Raw genomic sequence first — 22,493 nt, forward strand, 5'->3', positions numbered from 1 at the left:
TCCATCAAGCACATTTTAATACTCCTTCACTATGAATTCTTTCTCACTTAAAATTATTTTCTGCATCACCCAATTTCCATAGGCGAGGCTTCTTCACATATCAAAACCAATGCTGACATTTATTATTTTGGTTTCACTCTCCTTTTGGCATCTTTATGTTTCTTCCGACAGTCCTATAAAAACATCAAGCCTTTGTTAAAAATAAATGTGAATCATTTTCAAGGTGTTCAGTAGCTATAAAAATAAAATTCAGGTTATTCAATGTTAGAATTATGTAAACCACTATGGGAGTGCTCACTTTGAATGAACAAAGAGTATTCAAACTTTCTAAATGTCTGCCATGGAAACTGTATTTTAGTCTTCCAAAAATCTTGTGATTTACTGATACTTAAGTGTGGCTGGAGCTCGGGTCCCTAAGTTGGCTGTTCTGCAGGCTGCTAACCTGCACCAGGTGTGTGACCTAAACAGTGCCCCTCCGTGCGCTGGAACTGAGCATTTAAGTCATGGTCTCAGGTGCTGCCCTTTGTGTCTGAAACATTACACCAGGCAAATACTAACAAAATAGCACATTTTAGGAGACAATCAATACAGAGATAGTTACTCACCATTCGCAAGTTGTTTGTTCTAGTCTCCCAAGAATTCCTGCTAATATTACTTCCCACTCCTCTCCAGAATAAATCAGAACCTACAAGCAGGAGATTAATGCCTTTAAAATGGATGATACACTAGCGCTGGCATTATCAAGGGCTTCAATTCTAGTTAACACCATTTCCCCCCCTAATTTGTTAATTTTAAGAATATATATCCATTTTTTTACAAAATGAAAATATAGAGGGACACCAGGATGGCTCAGTGGTTGAGCATCTGCCTTCAGCTCAGGGCATGATTCTGGGGTCCTGGGATCAAGTCCCGCATCAGGCTCTCTATGGGGAGCCTGCTTCTCCCTCTGCCTATGTCTCTGCCTCTCTCATGAATAAAAAAATAAAATCAAAATGAAAAGAACCAAAATGAAAATATAGAACTTCTAGGATTTTACTGTTTATGTATTACTATTATGTATCTTGGTTTCTGTTTGTGCTAGGCTTTAAGAAAAGAATTCACCAAGAGCCTGAACTTTCAGGGTCCTAAAAACAGTTTTGCAGGTCTGGAATCTAAGCAAGTTCCCATAACAAAGAAGCCCTTGTTGATGATAATTGATGGGGGAACAGAGGACTAGCTGAGGACAAAGCACAAGTCCCAGGCAGCACATAGACAAATCCTTGAAACAGGCAGAGGGACATTCCTCTATGGACTCAACTGTCTTGATGTTAATACTTTGCTGAGGGCAGAAGGCAATCTTAGCCCGACCCCCAGGATCCTGTTAATCTACTTTAACTATACTAACTACTTTAACCACTTTAACTACAAAGGAATATAAAAACTCCTTTATAAATTTCCTTTATCTCTAACCTCCCAAGATATATGTTGGTGATCGTCCCCCAAGCACATGGCCCACCCATATACATCCAAAAGGTCTCATGACTCAGGTTTTATTAGACGGAGGTAAGTGACCTCTTCCTAACAATAGCTATCCTGCCTCAAGGTCCTGGAAACCTGGCTTCCAAAATTCCTTACAGAGTATGCTATTTCCAAACCCCTCCCAACTCCCAGGTATATAATTAGCCACCCCTCACAGGCCCAGGGCAGCAGCTCTTCCTGCCTATGGGTCCTGTCCCCATATTTAATAAGACCACCATTTCATATCAAAGACATCTCAAGAATTCTTCTTTGGTCGCCAACTCTGGACTTCACCCCACTAAACCTCACCTATATTCCAAAATTTCATCAATAACGAATGAGGGAGGGAGGTGTGAGTGGGAGCTCTCAGTATTCCAGGGCTTAACAAGTCCATCAGCATCAGCCTAACAGGGACCGCTAAACCACATGGCATTGCAAAGGGTCACAATTTTTGCCAAATGCTTCTTTCCTGGATGTGTGTTTCTGTATTGGAATGTGTAGTGGTGAGAACTGTACTGTTTCCTGTTTTATACCATTTAAGAAATGGACTTACCACCGAGTCTTTCATCATTCTTAGAAAAAAAGAAAAATCTAGTGCTCTCTTTTTCAGGTAATGATACTTCTCTGAAGCAAAAGAGGAGAGAGAGACAGATACTGGTTAGTTTATTTCAGTATTTCAGATGAAATGTTTCCACTGCAAATATAAGTGAACCATTCCTTAAATAGATCTCCTCTCTATTTGCTCATTTTGGTTTAAAGTGACTCTGCCTTGTCTCCATTCAGGATTCCTCTCTTGTATCTGAAACTTTGGTAACAAGGACTGTTTGAAGTCCCACACTGGTTGCGACGGTCTCATCCCACTATTGCTACCCCAACCAGCCAGTGTTTCCTGTGGGATGGCTCCGGGGTCCTCCTTCCAGACCAGGGACTTCATACCCCCCAATCCAGTGCTACCCAGTTTGAAGGAAGAGGAAACATGCTTCCCATCACAAAAAGGCTAGAGAACTCTAAAGGAGCCGAGAAGGAAATTACGTTGTCTTGTGGATCCTTCCATCAGCAGGTCTGAGGCTTTCTGCAGAAAGAAACTGCTTACCTGGACTTCCTGCCTTCTGTTTCTTCAGCAACATCCTCCTCTCCGGAGCTGCTGTCTTGGAAACGAGAGGCTCCCTGCCAGACAACCTTCCCAATTTTCACTGCCTCGGCTCTGTAGGTGTCTGTGTTGTCATGGCAACAGAAGGGGACAGGGCTGTAGCCACACACACTCATTTGGTCACTTTCACCATGCACATATATCTGTAAGTGTCCAGGATCTTAACCATTAATTTAAAATAGGTAGCATCTTTTTAGATTTTTAAATACGAATTGAGAGAAGGTGTCCTACTTTTTGGCATTGCCAGGGTGATCTGATAAGGAATATGATAATACTATAAAAAGACATAAAAACCGAAGGTTTATAAACAGGCAACATAATTTAAAAGAAGGAACCCAAAGAGTAGCACTTGTGCTAGCAAGAGCAGCTTAAAATAGAGCGCAATGCAGTGAACACAGGTTTCCCTCCTGTATTCATCACTGAGGAAAGGAATGTATGTTTACACTTTCTGGAGCTGCTGAAAGTTGTGCACAGTGCCCCAGGTTCCCCAAGCACCAAAGTCATACCTCCTAGGTCATGGAGGGGTCTCATCGCTCATTCCAAGGCCAGTTTCTCACACCTGGCTCTCGGCTGTAGGAATTACCGTCAATATCACAGCAGCTCCACTCAAGAGTTTGCAACTGACCCTGGTCCTTAAACGGACAACATGGGCCAGAGCATGCTGTCAACAGAGCATACGGTGACTGTACCACCGTATCTTAATTACAACTAATTTTGAAAAACTGGACCACTGTCCTCCTGTTGGAGGAGCACAGAACTGACATGAAGTACTGAGTGCTGATCTTCACATACACTGTGTGTATGTGAGCATGTACTCTTGTGGAGTTTACAGTGAACTTCCAGGAACGCTCTTTCCACTGTGAACACCAGAGGAGGAACAGTGGTCTCTCTTACCAGGGGAGACTGTCCCTAAGTAACAGGCATTGCTAACTTTGGCTCATGTTGGCCTTTACAGGTAAACTTTCTGAAATGGAATGCAAAATTGTATGTTTGTTGTTTTCTTCAGGTTCTCGCCCACTTCCATGGAGAATGTCTGAAACAACTGGCATATGGATGACAAAGTAGACCCGTCTAGAGCCAAGGAGTGTGTTTCCTCCTTTCCCTACCAGATGGCACTGGCTTCCCACAGGTCCTGGCTTTTCTAACTGCACGTAAGGCATGAAGCTATTTAGATGAAGGGCTTACTATATACTCTTGGGGATTGTTTCTACTCAGAAGAAGGCAGGCTGCACGTCACTCTCTGGCTTCCCTTGGTGTCACACTGAGCTCCTGCTATGTTGTTTTTGGCCATATGACACCGAATCTTATATTGTTCATCTGATGGAAGAAAAAAATTCCTCCCTCTGCTAATGTTGCACCATTACACTTAACACAGAATCAATCACGTTCAAGCTGCCTGAAGGAAAAGTGTTAAAAAAAAAATTAAAAAGTACCTTCTTTTACATCTTTAACATCTGAATCGAAAAAGGAGAAGGTGAAGCTGCTAGGCTGCTCAGCCCCAGTTGTCAGAGTGGTGGGGTTATGGACTTCCACTTTCTCACCATCACAAGTCTCATTAGAGGGTGTGTTGTCTGTTGTTTCACTGGAAACTTTTGTAGCTTGAAATATTTCTTTTAAGTCCGCAGCAATGCTATAATACATCTCCTTAGACACCTCAGGCAGCTTCTCGGCCTCCTCCCTTTGCTTCCTCCGTTTTGCTTTACTGCAGTGACATTTACAGACACATCACAAATAGACCATCAGTTGCCAGAAATTACAAGAACACCTTGGAAAACAAATCTCATTCTTTCAACAACCAAGAGGATTCACATATAAGACTCTATTCATAAAAGCAGAAACTGACCAATAAGCTTTTAATACACAAAACTATGCCAAGCAACTCCAAACATTATACACAAATCATATCATCCTATCCTCTGCACATTCCAGAAATCACACCTGAGATATTAGCTTTAAGCAACAAAATCACTTAACTGCAACATGCCTGTTACCTCACTACAAAACAAACATGCTTAAACTGTTAACTTCTAAGTTCTAAAATGCTGTTTTACAAAATTGGTGTAAAAAGATTGTCATAATTAAATTTTAAAAATGAATTATAAACATGCTAAGTCTATCTTGATATGAAATGCTGATGTTACTATATTCCTGCTCTGCATTTATTTTCTTTGATCTCAGACAAAACCTTACATAGCTGTTTCCAACATTGAGTTTTGAGCTATTAAAAGATTAAAATCCGGGCAGCCTGGGTGGCTCAGCAGTTTAGCACTGCCTTCAGCCCAGGGCCTGATCCTGGAGACCTGGGATCGAGTCCCACGTCAGGCTCCCTGCATGAAGCCTGATAACCTCTGCCTGCGTCTCTGCCTGTCTTTCATGAATAAAATCTTAAAAAAAAAAAAAAATTAAAATCCTTTTTCCTATTATAGCCCACTCCACATATCATGAATAATACTGGGCCAAAATTCTAACTGTATTACCTAGAATAGTAAGTGAACAAGATGTCCTAAATGGTTATCTTATTGGGAGAGACTATCATGGAAAGAATTTTTTTTTTTTTTAATATTTTACTTATTTATTCATGAGAGACACACACAGAGAGAGAGGCAGAGACACAGGCAGAGGGAGAAACAGGCTCCATGCAGGAAGCCCGACCTGGGACTCGATCCCGGATCTCCAGGATCACACCCTGGCTGAAGGCGGCGCTAAACCGCTGAGGTACCCGGGCTGCCCTGGAAAGAAATTTTTAATACTTCATTTAAAACACCAACCTGCTAGGATTTAAGACAGAGATGCCCATGAAACTGAGCTCTATGAAAAATGGCGTACTTTAGTCAGTTCCATGAGATTATCCCTGAACTACTATGTGGTGGTTTTAAAAGTGGTCCGAAGACCCTCTGATCCTTTTTCCTTAAGATGTGGAATTCTGCCATTCCCTAGTGTGGGCTGGGCTTCATGGACCTTGAAGAATGCAATGAGGCAGATGTGAAGGGTGTGTGACTACTGAGGGTCACAGAAGGCACCACAGCGTTCTTGTGTTCTCCCCTGCACATCGCCAGCTTTGGGGGGAGCCAGCTGCCATGCTGGAAGAGCACGCAAGTGCCCACACGTAAGGCAAGCATCTGAGGCCTCCAGCCAACAGACATGTGGGTGGGTCATCCTGCAGGAAGTCTTCTGAGAGCGTGAGCCACAACTACCCAGTGAAGCATCCCTAAATTCCTGACCCACAGAAAATAGGACCTAAAAGGACACTGAGGTAAATGCTGTTGGAACCCAGATGGAAGGGATCCTTGCTCTGCTACGGCACAAGCTGGACAGCACTGTGTCACCTCCATTAAAGGAGAACTTGGGAAATGCCTACAAATAGGGAATGAGCTAGGAAGACGTCTGGGAGGGTCTGAAGGTATCTGCTGGTTTCTTCTTGCTGCCTGTGGTACAAAATGGGCAGACAGTGAAACTAAAGACTTTCTTATAGGAGCTTGGACCTCATGGTTTGGAAGACCCCTAATTTCTAGAAGGCAAATGACATGAAATTTAAGTAATGGCCTCTAAGCAAAGATCCAATCTAAGACACAGGAAAACATGGTCTAAAGCAGGTGCTGGCAAACTATGCCCAAGAACCAGATCCAGGCTGCTGCCTAATTATATGTGGACTGCAGATTAAGAATATCTTTTATGCTTTGAAATGGCTGGAAAAATAAAAACACGATTTTGTGACATGGATAGATTATGTGAGTGTAAACGTGTCTGGCTAATACTTTTATTAGAACACAGCCTCCTTCACTTTGCTTCTGATCAGCTATGGCCATTTCCCTCTCATGAAGGCAGAGCAGAGTCACCACAACAGACAATATGCTTCCTGTCTGATCTGTAACAGAGAAATCTATAGACCCCAGTCTAAATAGAAAGAAAATTCCTTTGTTAAGACCCTCGTCATAGCTCAAAAACCTCAACCATCTGACCAATAAAACTCCTAAAGACTTTACAGGTGGCGTCTCAGCAGAAGCCTACAGTAAAACAGCTTCTCTCAGAAATGACTGGTGGCTGTGGTTTCTGCCTCATGAGAGTAAACCTCAAGAAGATTCACAGGAGGCCCTCCAATAGTTTAAGAGAAATAGATTAGCGGAAACACCAGCTTGGATCGACAGGTATAAAGGCATTCTACAGTGATGAGGCTTTTGGATTCCCACATTTCTACAAGCAAAGAGCAGGCTGAGAAAAATCATTAAGTCACCAACACATGCCACCATTGACTAAAACAAAAGGATGATTCAGAAGGCAGAGTCAAGAACCACAGAGATTACCAGTCCTGTGGTTCTAGCCAAAAACTGCCCACACTTCCCGGTCTGGACCTTAGAGTTGCTGTGGGCCAGTGACCCCCATGCCTCCTGCTTCCCTCAGGTGAACAGTGGGGCTGACAGCAGCCATCCTGAGCCTGTGCCACCACTGTGTGTTTGTGGAGGGAAAGGTGACTTGTCCCTGTAAGCTCACAGTCCTCTTGTCTCTCATCAGAAGAGCTGTACTAAAGGAGCCATGACCATTGGGCCTCATCTGCCTCTAGATCTGATTTGGATGAGAGGACCCCAGACTGTGAACAGATACTGTACAAGTGAGGCTTCTGGGGCCTCCAGGGAGGGGTGAGTGTATCCTGCATGTGGCAAGAATGTATACACAATCTGTGGCCAATGGGCAGATTATGGCAGTTTCAAGTATGTTCACAAATTCCTCATTACTTCTCCCCTTAAAAGGTGTAGTTTCCAAGCCCCCCACCCCCATCACAGTATATGGGCTGGAGTTGGTGACTTGTTTCAAGAAAACTGAATAAGGCAGATTGTCAGTGACTTAAGACTGAAGGCTATGGCCTCCTCCTTCTCTTTGGGTCATCTGCTCTGGGAGACACCAATCCCAAACAGCCTTCACTTAGTTCTCCGAATGGCAGCATTCACTGTAAATACAACGCAGTCAACAGAACTAAAAGGTTACTATCAATACATTACGGTTAACTCAACTCAAGCCTTGTTCTCACTTTCCCATTTTCTTCACCAAATGTCTTTTTTATTCCAGGTTCTAACTCAGCATACCGCATGGCCCTTAGTGATTTTAATGGTAGGAAAATAAAGGCACTAAACCAGGCAGAGTAGTGGTTGCTCCATGTATTTGCAGTTTTTAACAAACTGATAGTGTGACAGCAGATGCGCGGGAAACAGCAGCTCTATCACACTACAGCAGAGTAGGCGACTGAATCGCTGCCCCCAAAAAGATATGTCCAGGCCCTAATTTCTAAAACCTGTGAATATTCCCTTATTTGGAAAAAAGGTCTTTGTAGAGTTATTAAGTACCTCACAAAGAGATTTTCCAGGATTATCCCTAAGTGCAATCACAGGTGTCCCCATAATAGACACAAAGATGAAAGACACAGAACAGGAGGCCATGGCAGCCACAGTGAAGGGATGCCATGGACTGCTGGCAGTCAGTGGAGGCCAGGAGTGAGGTGGGACACAGACGTTTGCCCCCGGCCTCCTAAGAGAACACAGTTCTTCTAATACCCTTGATCTCAGGCTCCTACTCTCCAGAAATGCGAGAAGATACCTTCTGTGGTTTTCAGCAAGTCTATGGTGATGTGTTACCACAGACAAGAGACAGTAATACAAGATGGGGACACCACACGGGCCCAGGAACATGTGTCACTTATATGCATGAGATCCCTTTGTTTAAAGGGAAGACCTTTTCCACCATGACAATAGTTTCACTCTAACTTTTCCCTCCCTGGTCCTAAACAAATACGATGCGGACCAATGGGCGGAGATGGGTTACTGTCTATTTCTCTCCTTGTCTGAAATGAGATTAGTTTCTATGATCCTGCTACAGAGAGAAGTACCTGATTTACCTTTCCTTTGGTTTATCATTGCTCTTCCTCTCGTAAGTGGAGTGGTCATGCCTTGTTGGATCATAACGTACGACGTCCCTGTGTACATAACGGACATGAATAAGTTGGCAGAGAGAAATCAGAACATAATGCAAAAAATTAATAGCAAATTATAATTCAACATTGGGACAATTCCAGTTTTTGAGCAAGACAAAACCACACACTCAAAGAAGAGTATCAGAATCTTATCAGAAAGGGATCCCTGGGTGGCGCAGCGGTTTGGCGCCTGCCTTTGGCCCAGGGCGCGATCCTGGAGACTCGGGATCGAATCCCACATCGGGCTCCCGGGGCGTGGAGCCTGCTTCTCCCTCTGCCTGTGTCTCTGCCTCTCTCTCTCTCTCTCTCTGTATGACTATCATAAGTAAATAAATAAATAAATAAAAATTAAAAAAAAAAAAAAAAGAATCTTATCAGAAAGTCATATCTTAAGTTACCTAGTTTGGAGTTTCTCTGAATCTTTTTTTAACATTAAAAATTATTTCACACATACTAAAATACAGATAAAGCTGGATTTGCATAAAATATTTTATATTTTAAATTAATTAAATTAAAATTAATTAATTATAAAATATAATTAAACATAAATTAAATTTAATTTAATTATATTTTAAGTATTTTAGTAGTGAAAACAGGGGGAAGTGAGTAAAAGTATAGAAAGGAAAAGTGGGGGTGCCTGGCTGGCTCAGTCTGTAATGCACATGACTCTTAATCTCCAGATAGTGAGTTTATGTTCCCTGTTGGGCAAAGAGCTTAAAGAAAAGCAAACAAAGCCCCCCCCGAAACAAAAAAAACCAGAGAAGTGATCACATGTTGGTGACTGGAGAAGCCGGTGTACCAGGGTTCTCCAGTCACCAACTGGTACACCAGTTTCTACAAATTTTGTGTTTAAAATTTTCTGTAATGAAAAGTTACATTTATATAGTTTTACAGTTAATATTGAAACCACTGTCCAGCTGCTTCACTTGAAAGCAATGCCGCTCTGACATCTAAGCACAAAAATAGAGAAAAAATTTTAGTTTCTTGAAGTGAGCCACTGGGTCAACAATAAGTATATTTTTGAGGGTCTGATACATTTTGCCAACTGCCCTCCCTAGGATGTTAAAATGGCCTCATTTTTTTTTTTTTTTAATGGCCTAGTTTTAAACTGAGTTCAATTAGGCATTTATGTCCAAGGAAAATAGGGTGTAACAGACAAGAACATAAACCACACCTAAATTTCTTGGCAGCTACTGATCCTTTGTGCATAGAGTTGCTCAAGGTGGTGTGCAAAACACTCTGCACGACGTTCAGGGCTTTGAGCTTCTCTGCAGCAAGCTCCTCTTCCTCGGCTGTTTTCTTCTCATTTACCTCTTAGAGGGAAAGGGACATTTAGTAATCTCTTGGCAAACAACTTGAGGAGCCTCAATCATCAATTATCAAGTATCAAACATGGGCAAAGCACGTTCAGACAGGAGAAAAATCCAAACCCATTTTCCTAAGCTCCCCAACCCCATGACCCTCAGTGCCACAGGGAATCCAGAAGTCACATGACCAACAAATGAAAAGTCTCATTTCCACCTGTAATTATGAAAACAATCTGCATTTGATGGCTTTCAGTGACAAGTCAAAGTTTTTAAGGTAAAGTCAAAGTTTTAAGGTAATGTAACATAGCAAGATGCCAATCACAAAACCATGGAGATTACAGACTCTGACTTTCTAACACTCTAAAAACCTATTTTATATTACATGTCAACTTAAAAATGAAAGATAGTGATGGATGGCAACTCTCCTATCACGTTGTGAGACAGTTCCTCGGCCTTTGATTCAATAATAAATGCTGCAGGAAGAGCTATGTGTCCTACACACGCACGGCATCATGGACCCAAACGCTGTTACACTGTTATCTTCAACGACAAGAAACGCAAACATCATACAACAAACACAGCTAGTCTGGATTACAGACCAAAATACAGAGATGCCTGGAAGATCCCTGAACTCACTGCAGAAGATAAGCAACTAAGTAGATACCTGAATAAAACACTAGTTTAAGTAAGTTCTCTATAGAAATCCCCCACATGTCTAAGGATTCAAAGGAGGTAGACACTATGTTCAATTGCATCAAGAAATGCTTTATAAACCAGGTGTAGTCTAAGGCAGGAAAGAAAAGTGGATCCCTTGAGGGGGTGTCTGCCAGGTGTAGGAAACAAAATGAACACATACATTGAAGAAAATGCAGTGTTTACAGTGTATTAGGTTGAATCACATGAATGTGCTAATATGCGACAACTTTCACTTTGAAAAATGGCAATTTTCATTTTGACCTGTGTCACTTGCCTGCAGAAGAGTCATTGTGATTCACTAAAAATTAAGCCTGAAAAGTTGGGAGGGAATGAAATAAAAGGTCCTCTGACTGTGCCAAGGATGGATGTGCCACCAGCAGATACAGGGGGGTCTGAGCTGCTGGAGAGAGAACCACAGGTGGCTTGCATAGCATTACTGGGGGCAGAGACACCAGTGAGAAACGTCCATCAGGCGCTGGGAACAGAACAGTCTGGAGCAGAGGAGACCCACATGTGGAAACAACTTATGGACAAGGAGAGGCTGAAGCCACAGGGAACCTAAGGACCTCAGGAAGCATCTTAACCTAGAAGCAAAGAGAATGAGGAGGAAAATGAGGGGAGTTAGGCTGCAGGGGGAAGAGAACATCTCAAAGTGGTCAATAGCAACAGAAGCCACAGTCAGGCTGCAGAGGTGGGAGCCTGCGGTAACGCCAGGGCGCTTGACAAACCAGGCATCCACAGCTGTGAGGGAACACAGATTCAAGAGGCCAAAGCTCAGAAGGCAATCTCCAGTCACAGCACCCAAAGCAGGCTATTCCATGGCTCAGAAACACAAGTTGGTGTGGACCCTGGAAAAATTACTCTATGAACCTTGGTTTTCAGAGACGTAGACTACATAGAATACTCACCTCAAAGAATCAGAGTGTGCATTTTCAATAAAAAGCCACCGCTTCTGAATTACATGCACTTTATGCTTTAATTTCAAGTTTAGAATGAAAAAGATGGGAGTGGTAACTAGAAAGCTGGCAGGGTGGAAGGAATGGCTTTTCTGGGGACCCAAGACCTAACTGTGTTCCGGGAAGAAGGGCAGCACAAGCCTCACGGTTCTAGGTCTTGAGTGCAGTTTCTTGTCAACCACCTGACTTCACAGGGACCCCCAGCTCTGACATCAGGACTGTTGGGACAGTGAGATATTTACCTTCCTGCTCCTCTTCACTGTCACTCTCCAGAAATCGGGAGTCCATGCGGAATCTGTGGTCGGTGCCGAAGTGAGACTGCAAGTCCATGAGCTACACAGACACACAGACAGCTCAGCTGGGAGCCATGTTTCCATGACCATGCTCTTACACAAGACCCTGCACGTGCCCCTCCCACACCCTGGAGTCCCAGACAGCAGCTCTACCCGGGTGGACTCAGCGCACCACAAACGATGACATGTTGCAGGTGGGATTATCTGGTCTTCACTAACCTTCTGCCCAGCTCTGCCCTCAAACTGAGGTTTAATTTGGAACCTGTGACTATCATCTTCGGATCCAGATTGTTCATCCTCGCTGCTATCAAACAGCCTCCCAGATGCTCTGCTCATGGACTCCTGGAACAGAGATACACATGGTGGACGCACACAGCAGTGCTCATTAACAACTAGGCAATCTGCAATCTTCCTCTCTCATTTAAGAACCAGTAACCCAGATGCATCTCCCAGGAAAGGGTCGATGGTTAGTATAGAAACTCCTAACTCAAGCACATTGGCATGGCCTCTTGGGTCACTAAGCGGGGAGCTCTGAGGACAGCTGGATTGGGGGTGGGGGGGGCACTGTCTGCAGGGTTTCACTAGTAGTGATGCTGCCTGGCAGATTATGTGAGGGGAGATTCATATGGGGGAAAGTCTCCAAGGCCCCAGGTGTTGGTGCGAATGGTGGTCGGAGGTGCCCTGGGGGCTCAGGAGGACCTCATGTTGAATGTGGCCGTTGTGAGGAGGCCCTGGTAGCCAAGAGTGGTGGAATGCCCACAAGGATGTCCTCAGCTACCTACCTCCATGGGCTCCTCACCCAGATGGCTTTGCTCCTCTTTGTCACCGTCAGAGTCAAAAATGATGTGTGTTGGCTTATTCTCTGGATGACCATCCTAGAGGAGTGGACAAAGGTATCAAACCATAAGACAGCCCCTTGTCTCCTTTCCTGGCCAAGGCCCTGTCTCATTCCTTAGTGTGAATGCCACCACCCACTTGTTTCCTAAGATGGAAAATTAAGACTTCTTGCCCAGTTGGTCCTCAAGTTAGTTCCAAGTGTGGACCTTCCTGGTATCTTTTAAGTCTATTCCCACTGTCACTGCCTTGGTTCTGGCTCATGACCTCCCCTGTTGTTAGGGCCTGAACCATCTTTCCCAGGTCGAGCTGGCTACTGTTTTCTGTGAGGGACCAGAGAGAAAATTTTGGGTTTTGTAGACTACATATAATCCTGGTCTTGTATTTTCTTCTTTAAAATGCTTTATAAACATAGAAAGCATTCTTGGCTTGGAGGCTATACCACAACGGGCCCTGGGCTGGATGCCTATGAGCCGTAGTGTGTGGATTTCTGTTTCAATATACACACATGAATCTTCACCCCCTTCTTTCCACAGCCGCAGAACAAAGTCCCACATCCAGAGCCTTCCTGCCACTTACCCTGCTCTTCACTCCAGCATCCTCGTCCCTGTACATCTCAGTTACACTGACTGCAAACTCTCCTTTGTACAAACTGCCCCCGTCTTCCCCCGAATGTCTTTCCTCTCCTTTCCCACCCTTCTGCCTCCGTCAGCCAGTTCCCATAGATCCCTCTACCTTAGACTCTGTTCAGGCTGAGGGAGCCCCCCACCACTCCTCCCAGCTGACTTGCTGGGGTGCATGGGCACTCTTCTCTCTGGCTTCCATGGGCCTGAACTGCGGCTCTGTGCCCACAACACCATGAGCCAATGGCCGCCAGTGGCACCTCAATCCTCATTCCACAGGCCTAGCACTGCTATGATGGCCGGGACTTCACAGACATGGTTGTTGAAAGAATGGGTAAAGTCAGCATAGAGAATCTTAGCAGAATATATATGTGAATTCTGACACATTAGGACGCATCACAGAATTACACCAGTTATAGCTTCCAAAGGAAAAGAAATCACAAATAAAACTTTAAAATGTTTTCAGTGAACAGAATTCAATCTCGATTTCTCTGGTATAAAGATACAAGGTGACAAAAGCTTCTAACTCAAGGAACACAGCGTGAGAAGGGTGGGTGCTGGGATGCCTCCACAGGAAGGAAGGGTGGACTTGTGGTGCCCAGACCAGGAGCGCACTCACCAAGCCCGCCAGCGCATTATGAACCAGCTTCTTCCGCACTTCCTTAGCTTTCTGCCTTGCGTCCAAGGCTGCCAAACGCTTCTGATTGTCTTCAGCATGCTTCTGCTTAGCATCAACCCTGGAATAACTGTTCACACCAAGAGGGAAACTGGCACTGCTTTCTTGAGCATCTCTTTTGGAAGAGTCCCCTGGTGCTTTCCCAGTCGCTGGCTGGCCACTCTGCCCGGAGCCCTCTCCAGCCTCCCTGGTCCTGTGGCAGCAGTCTTCATCAAAGCCTACCGTGAGGATCTTTGTACCAATACTTAAAGATCTCTCATCTTTTAATGGCAACAGACTAGGAATAGGATTTCTACATCCCACTTCCAAACTGCTAGGGGACACCATCATGTGATCCTGGCTCTTGAAAGCAGACTGTCTCTTTCGAGGTTGAGTTTGGTTTGGGTCATTTGTCCTCCTTGCATGTTGGAGAGGAGTTATTTTGCTTGATGAGCCATAGGCAGGTGGACACCCCTTCTCCACAGACATGCTGCTGGGACCAAGTTTCAAGGAATTCTGATCTATATTTACATTGTCAGAGGCAACATTCTCTTTTAAGGGTTTTCTTACTGATTCTTTTCCATAGAGACAGCCCACCCCCTTGAAAGCCTGGAATTTTGGCTTTAAGTTGTTTTCCTTTGATTTCTGTTTTTCACAAGCATTCTCTTCTCCTTCTAAAAGGGCAGCCACAATCTCCTCGGGACGGATACACGGCCGGGCTCTCTGCAGGCCACCTGGAGCCCTGTCAGCCTTGGCGGTAGTTTCCTGGCCAATGCTCTCAGGATCTTCTGGAGACTGAAGGTCACCACAAGCCAGCTGTTCCAGATCAGCTAACGTGAGCTGCACACGGAGGCAGTTTTTCATCATGGCGTCATACTCTTCATCTCCCGAAGACTCAGAGAATTCTGACTCAGAACCTGCATCTTCCCTGCTGCTGCAGTGGGGTGTAACCCTAGCACCAACGGCTTGCTCTGGGTTAGTCTTTCTTTTTTGTGCTTTAACACAATGATCTGAAAGCTCACAGTTTCTTCTATTTTTCAAAGATGTTTTCTTGCATGCAGACCTTTCCATCTGTGAAAACTCTGTGTTTTTGATCTTACCAGCCTTTTTCTTTGCTGTGACAATCTCATCTGTATCTCCTGAATCATAGTTGCTTTCATTTCCTAGGACATTACCTTCCCCATCCTGGCAGGAGACGCCACTGATGCCTAACGCTGTTACGGAAGGCAGCTTTTGGACACTTGACTTGAAGTCCCCTCGTACGACTTCAAATGGCTCATCTGCAGAGTCACCCACTAAGGACCATGTGGTTTTCCCCAGGCTTTCCTCTCGAGCAATCACTAGTCTTATCTCCTCTTCAGAATCAGTATCGTCATCAGACATATGATCTCTGCTCCTGGCAGCTCCCATGCCAGAGGTCTGAACAAATACATTTTTAAGTTTCTGGCAGTGAGAAGCAGGGGCATGGGGTGACTGAGTAGTGATGGGTTTACAGGGCACTTCCTGTGCTGCGTCTTGCTGTGTGGGATGTGGACTCCTCCGGACCGTGTGGGGTCTGGCTCTCACAGCTGGAGATGCAGCAGGTGCCTCGTTCTTCTGCACTTTGACTCTCTTCTGGAGGGGGCTGTGAACAGCCCAGAACTCCCCTCGTTGCTTCTTATTCATAGGGTTATCCCCGCCTTCCAGTTCCCAGGTGAGGCTGGAGACAGGGGTGGCATGTGTGACATCCTCTGCAATCTTCTTTAGGTTGTGGCAGTATTTTGATGGGTCATACTTCATGATGTTACCACAAGTCAAGGAATAAAACAGAAGCACCAGATTTTAGGAAAACCCATCACTGTGGTGAAGTACAAGGACGAGTCTGATCTTGAGCAGCTCCCTTACTTGGCCTGCCCTCCCTTTCTCATCAAGCAATATGGGCACTTCCCTGGGTGACCTCAGGTCTGTGAAACTGGCATGTCCAGAGTTGAAACCGAGCACCATCATGGTTCACCCGCAGGAAAAGCAAACCTGTTCAGGTTATATTCCAGGCACAGGGGCCACAAGCAGTTCTCTGTGAACCTGTACTGATACCATAAAGCAGAGCACAGGGGCATGAGCAGGGCACAGCTGGGTGTTGCACATCCTTCACTCCAACTGTACTTGGCCATTCCTGCCTCCTCAGTACTGGCTCATTCTAGCTCTGATTCTCCCAGCTCAGTAACATCCATTCCATATTCTGGTCACTCTCCGCATTTTGTAGGTTTTTTTTTTTTTTTTTTTTAAGATTTTATTTATTCATGAGAGACAGAGAGAGAGAGGCAGAGACACAGGCAGAGGGAAAAGCAGGCTCCATGCAGGGAGCCTGACGTGGGACTCGATCCCGGGTCTCCAGAGACACAGGCAAAGGGAAAAGCAGGCTCCATGCAGGGAGCCTGACGTGGGACTCGATCCCGGCTCTCCAGCATCCGGCCCTGGGCTGAAGGCGGCGCTAAACTGCTGAGCCCCATTTTGTAGATATTTATTAGAAAGCTAGTAATTCTCTCCCAGGCCTGTTTTGTTGCTGACATTGTCCAGAAAAATTCTAGTTAATGTCAAAGTGTTGTGATGACAGCTAGCATTTGCTGATTTTCTAAAACATGAATAGGCAAGCATATGTTGCTTTGGGAGATCACTCCTAATGACAACTAAATTAGCCTTTGGTAACTACTGAAGGCACACCAAATATGTGAGATGTGCCAGGCGGTGTCTCTTGTTGCCCAGCTTCACACTGTCCTTGAATGTCCTCCTCTTGCTGTTGGTGGCTGCTACACAGGGAAGGCTGAGAAGATGTCAGCTTTCCTTGACATTAGGGGCCCTGGCAGGGGAGCAGGAGCAGGTGTGGCCAGGCCTCCAGGGGCCCCAGGTAGCACAGCAGTTGTGAGTAATGAGGACATACCTCTGGTTCTCTGGGTGGTAGTGGTCTGCTGCAGTGGACATCCTGACCATCAGCTGCTTGCTCCTTCAGCACCTGTTTATCCCAGTTGTATATACCACACCCCCTTTGGAATACCTGGAGCTGCTTTTGCTTCCCTGACTGGCACACAAGGTTACAGCTCTATCCACAAGTCTGTGATGCTAGGAATTCAAGGTCCTGGACAATCTGACTTCATTTCCTCAAGGGAACAGGTAACCACATTTGCACATCTAGGGTACACATGACTTCAACTCACCATTCTCCTGCCCATCTATCTACATGTTCCTACCTACCACCTTCCCTCTGCCTGGTCTTCTTCCTATCACTTTCTGCTATGCAAACCATACCCCACCTCCTCCAATGCCTTCTTTCACTACAGCCGAGCTGCCTCACCCTTCTGTAGTACCAAGGGAATGGCCCTGAATCATGTCAAACAAGTTAACAGGTTCAAGTGCTTTGACAAGTGTCACTTATGTCACTCACTAGTATAAAACCTCTTTACACTCTCACTTGCCTCTCATTATTTCATACTGGTAAGCAGGTAGGTCTTATCTTGCCTAGAGATGTAGAACATAAAAATTTAAGCATCTAAAATTTACTGACAGAGGCAGTGAAATTCTAATGGGATGAAGTGAACTTCTGTAAGTATCGCTGCTGTGGTAAATAATAGTTACTTTGAAAGGCCAACTGAAAGGATATTTTACGCTTATGTTGATTCTTTAGGTGAAGGACAGGTAAGACTCTTCCAAATTTACTCACAACCCAATTCTAAAAGAAAAAAAAAAAAAGAATACATTTACTATGTATGTCAGAAATGGAAAAAAATAACTTCATTGTATAAACATAACTTTAAAAATCAAACTTATAGTAAGTCATGATTACTGTTGGGTTTTGTCTTTGATGATGAAACATGAGTTTTCAAAAAGAGTGTATGAGTAAAGAAAAACAAGGACAAGTGGGGCAGCTATGAGTCCCATATAAATCATGTAGAATGCAACAAAAACACCAATCATTAAAAGTTGTAGCCTCACCACATATGTCCCTTGGGAGACCCACCTTCACTTGGATTTTGATTTCTTCCTGTAAGATGAGGGAGAACTGTGCTTACTGGAGACTTGTAAACACACTCTGAAAACCATAGAGCACTGCCTGGGTTGTGCTTCAAAGCAAGGGAAAAAGCAACTGCTCTAGACACAGCACCCATGGTCACACAGACTGAGGACTCGGTTCCTGGGCTACTCAGGCTGCCAGTAGAGACTCACTTTGTGCCCTGGCACTTCTGTTCCTGGCACAGCTTTCATATGGAAATCCACCACTTTCATCTTTTCCAAAAAGCTGGTATTGCCTATTGTTGATTTCTCTTTCTTTGCTTTTGCTTCTTCTCTTTCTTGGGCCAATCTGAATAAAAATAAATAAATAAAAGAGTTGAAAGCTAACCATGCTCTCAACAATGTTTTTTTTTTTTTTTTTTAGATCCTGTAAAGCTGTTTCACTTCATAGTGATTATTTAGGACCTCTCAATTTTCCCCTTCTATCCTCAATCGCTCCACTCTTTATGAGAAAGAGGTGCCTTTCAGAGCCCAATCTGCCAAGTCCTGATTATTTTCACCTTCTAAATGGAAAGAATGTAGAATGCCATCTCAAGCTTCCAATTCAAACTCCCCCAACTTATTCAGGCCTGGGCAGCTACACTGACCATCCTCATGGGCTTCTTTGCCTCTGGTCTGTCTCCTTTATGTTCCACCTTCCAGAATGACAGAGTCATGCTTTTTTTTTTTTTTTTTTTAAAGATTTTATTTATTTATTCATGATAGTCACACAAAGAGAGACAGAGAGGGAGAGACACGCAGAGGGAGAAGCAGGCACCATGCAGGGAGCCCGACATGGGATTCGATCCTGGGTCTCCAGGATCGCACCCCGGGCCAAAGGCAGGCGCCAAACTGCTGCGCCACCCAGGGATCCCAGAGTCATGCTTTTTAAGCACACATGCCCAGATATTCCCAAGCAGCAGGACTACATGCTCACCCTGCTCAGAACCAGGGCTCTACCTCCTGCAGAGTAGGCACTGAATTGCTAATGGATAAAGTCCCATCACTACCCTGTTCACAGAGGCCCTGAGCTGAAAAGCCGTGTCAGATTCTCACCGTCCTTCAAACTCTGCCTTCCGTAGTCTGCTTCCCATTTCCTGGTCCTAGAACAACTTAGTCAACTCTTCTGGTCACGCCAGCTATACATCCCTAAACTGGTTCCTATTTGGAAAGTTCCCAAACCCACAGAATCTCTCTCCTTGAGAATAGTATCTCTCAGGATCTTAATATGCTCTAATGGTTATTACAATACCTTATTTTTAAGTCACTTGCAAAATTAACCTTATGCCTCTCATACAGGGACTTCCTATTATCTTTTTGTCTTTGTATGATTATATCATAAACAGCCAAAATCAACATAAGCGATTTGGTAACGTCTACTAAAATTCTAAATGTACATAAGCCTGTGATATAGCAACTCCTCTGTGGACAAAAACCCAAAAACCCCTTGCACTATGTAAGACCATCCTCAAGGTTCATCTATTATGAGAAGTGGAAAAGTCTAAATGTCCATCATCAGAGGGGGACAACCAAGTACCCTGTGGTATAGTCTATTTTCTAAAACAGTGCTAAATCATTACAAAAAAGGGGGATCATCTACAGCCTCACAGAAGGTTGTGTTTACAAAGATGAAGTAGGTAAATATACCCTAAGTTGAAACATATGTTGGGGACTCCTGGGTGGCTCAGTGAGTTAAGCATCTGACTTTGGCTCAGGTCGTGATCTCAAGGCCCTGGGATTGAGTCCCGAGTTGGGCTCCCTGCTCAGTGGGGAGTCTGCTCCTCTCTCTCTGCCTTCTGCTACCCTTACCTGTATATTCTGTGTCAAATGAATAAATAAAATCTTAAAAAGACACAACATATGTAAACATACTGCATTTTTTTGTGCATCTGGGGTTGTAGGGAGTCACAGTTGAAAGGGATTTTAGGGCAGCCTGGGTGGCTCAGCGGTTTAGCGCCGCCTTCAGCCCAGGGTGTGATCCTGGAGACCTGGGATCGAGTCCCATGTCGGGCTCCCTGCATGGAGCCTGCTTCTCCCTCTGCCTGTGTCTGTGCCTCTATGTCTCTCATGAAAAAATAAATCAAATCTTAAAAAAAAAAAAAAAAAGGGATTTTAGCTCTACTTATAATGTTTGAATGTTAAGATCACAGTAACACGCTACTTGATAGTTTCAAATCAATTATGTAAATGTATAAAACCACTTACAATATAATGAAATAGGGTTTAAATTCATGCAGAACAAATCTTACCTGTGCAAAAAACTTTCTTTTGCCAGTTGAATTTGTAGTGTTCCACCTTTCCATTTTGTTTTATTTAAAATAGACATACCTATAAAGCACAGAATTATTACCCAAATACATAGTGATGCAGAAATATATGGCAGTATGTGCCTTTTCTAATTAGCTAGTACCAAAAAAGCACACTTGTTTTTCACAAAGAGGCACAGAAGAGATACAGCAAACACGACCAAGGGAGAAAAGGCCTAGATCCTGGTGTCAGCTCTGTGACCCACCAAGGAGTCCTTAAGTTCTCTATCAACCAGTGTTCCTGAAAGAACTGAATAAAGCAAACGTGTAAAACATAGAGCGAAATTTATCATTCTTCCACAAAGATATGCTAGGAACCTCAGGTGAATGACATTTATTTGACATTTCATCGTTATCACTCCTACTAAAACTATAAAACATGAATTAATTTTAGAGAGTGAATCAGAAAACACTGAAATCCTGTAGAACTTCATTGTCTCACGCTAATTATTGCTATGTAACTTGCAAATAAATTAGTTGCAGACGACTAAACTGGGTTTCAACTGCTACGCCCCAAAAGCTGATTCTTATTACCTACCATCAACTTCATTAGTAATAACCACAAACAGAAGTTTCTATGTTTTCGGTACTACACTAAGCACAAATGTTTTACTCAATTTAAACTTTATGGTGATGACATCAGCAGTATCTCTGTCACATTTCAGATAAGTAAACGGGGGCTTCTAGGTTAAACAATTTGTCACAAGTCACATAGCAGAGCTGTTCTTAACCACCACTTATTTCTCACTAAGTAAGAGAATACATCAATTTTTTTTTTTTTTTTTTTTTTTTTTTGGCAAATGAGAACACAGAAGGCTGATGGCTCTCTTTCTCCATTAGCATGTTTTCTTTTCAGTGTCTTGACTTTGCAGCCTCTAATAAGTCGCACACATTACTGATAGAGATTTCATAATTTTAAGAATATAGTCTTACAAGGGCATGCTGTAAAGCCCCCCTAAGGATAATTAATGAAAAGAATACGCTGCCTGAGAAATGAACACACCAGGAAAGGAAGAGATTGGCATAATATTCAATGTTTAACAGTTTCTATGAACATGTGTTCTCTTGTCTAAAATATCTGAGAATACCACGTTTGAGCAATGATCTGCCATATGTCTGCTGCCGCCAAATGGGATGGACCTAAATCTGCTGAGTTGTAGGATGCTGGGATTCTCTTGACCATGGCTATTCCTCTGGATGTTTCTCAAGTAGTGGTTAAGGTTTAGATTTAGTACCAAAGTTATTCTAAGTTATACAGTGACATCAACTGGCAAATAGAAAAAATAGAACAATCTTACTTACATTTGTTCAGGTTTTCTTCTGCCACTCTGATGTTGATATATGCAAAGACTTTCTGTGGGTTTCCTTAAAAAAAAAAAAAAGGATTAAACTTTTACCCACAGAATGTAAAAATGATTAAGTTTTTAACTTAGAACAATGACCTTTGGAATCTTACTTTTTCCAAGAAAAATCTTGTTTTTCATTGGATACAAAGATTGCATTTTTGTATGCACGTATCAAAATATTTCAAAAGAAAAAGAAGGGTTAAGCAGTTAAAGTTTCAATTGTATGTTACAGTCTAACAGGACACCTGGTAAATATTAGAATTTTAGCTTTGTAAATGGAAAGCTGCATGTTTCAGAAAGCAGATGTTTTGCAATTTAGAATGCCTTTTGACTTCAGAAATGTAAACCTGGGCCAGTTCCACATTTTATATCACACCTTCGCAGCATGGGCTGTACACACACCACTCCGCCCTAGGCTTCCCTACTCTATGACACTCCAGAGGGATTGAACAGGCCTTAAGGACCCACGAGGACGAGTTACCTTGGTCATCTCTCCGAGTGATCATCTCTACCTCGGAAACGTCCCCGAATCTGCTGAACCGGTCCCGTAGGTCCGCGGAGGTCACGTCCCGACCGAGGCCGCCCACGAACAGGCGCTTTACCGCGTCGTCTGCCCTCATGTCCTGCGGGGAAAACACGTCTCCACCCACTCGGAACGGTCTCCTACTTCTTGTCACTTCCGCAGCAAACCCCCGCTCCTTTCCCCGAACCTCCAGATCACATGGGTCGCCGGGACCTGGGTCTCCCTCCGAATTTTATCCGGGGGCACTCTGCTCAGGCGCTGAGTCCGTGTCCTGGGAACGCACTTCGTAACCGCAGTCGTACACCCGCGCAGACGCGGACACACT

The 22,493-nt window shown here is 44.0% G+C and overlaps 1 protein-coding gene across 1 annotated transcript; it reads right to left on the reverse strand.

Moving 5' to 3' along the window:
• On the reverse strand, positions 1 to 22,490 carry NOL8 (nucleolar protein 8). Its single transcript, XM_072760524.1, has 17 exons — positions 22,356 to 22,490; positions 22,127 to 22,268; positions 21,602 to 21,664; positions 20,243 to 20,321; positions 18,168 to 18,303; positions 17,603 to 17,673; positions 13,935 to 15,750; positions 12,641 to 12,733; positions 12,078 to 12,200; positions 11,808 to 11,898; positions 9,781 to 9,919; positions 8,532 to 8,609; positions 4,081 to 4,349; positions 2,591 to 2,711; positions 2,051 to 2,121; positions 606 to 685; positions 1 to 173 (listed from the first exon to the last, which is right to left on the reverse strand). The coding sequence occupies exons 2-17, from the start codon at positions 22,263 to 22,265 to the stop codon at positions 123 to 125; spliced, it is 3,420 nt and encodes a 1,139-aa protein (XP_072616625.1). The 5' UTR covers positions 22,266 to 22,268; positions 22,356 to 22,490; the 3' UTR covers positions 1 to 122.
• Positions 22,491 to 22,493: the final 3 nt, after the last annotated feature.

This window comes from Vulpes vulpes, chromosome 1 (assembly GCF_048418805.1).
Source record: "Vulpes vulpes isolate BD-2025 chromosome 1, VulVul3, whole genome shotgun sequence".
Taxonomy (NCBI): Eukaryota; Metazoa; Chordata; class Mammalia; order Carnivora; family Canidae; genus Vulpes; species Vulpes vulpes.

Bases quoted from the DNA above. Each gene is read 5' to 3' on its own strand.
- NOL8 (XM_072760524.1), bottom strand. From the start codon at position 22,265: ATGAGGGCAGACGACGCGGTAAAGCGCCTGTTCGTGGGCGGCCTCGGT. The intron at 12,734-13,934 runs GTGAGTGCGCTC...CCACTCCTCTAG, and splicing joins ATAATGCGCTGGCGGGCTTG to GATGGTCATCCAGAGAATAA. The intron at 2,712-4,080 runs GTACTTTTTAAT...ATGACAACACAG, and splicing joins TGTTAAAGATGTAAAAGAAG to ACACCTACAGAGCCGAGGCA.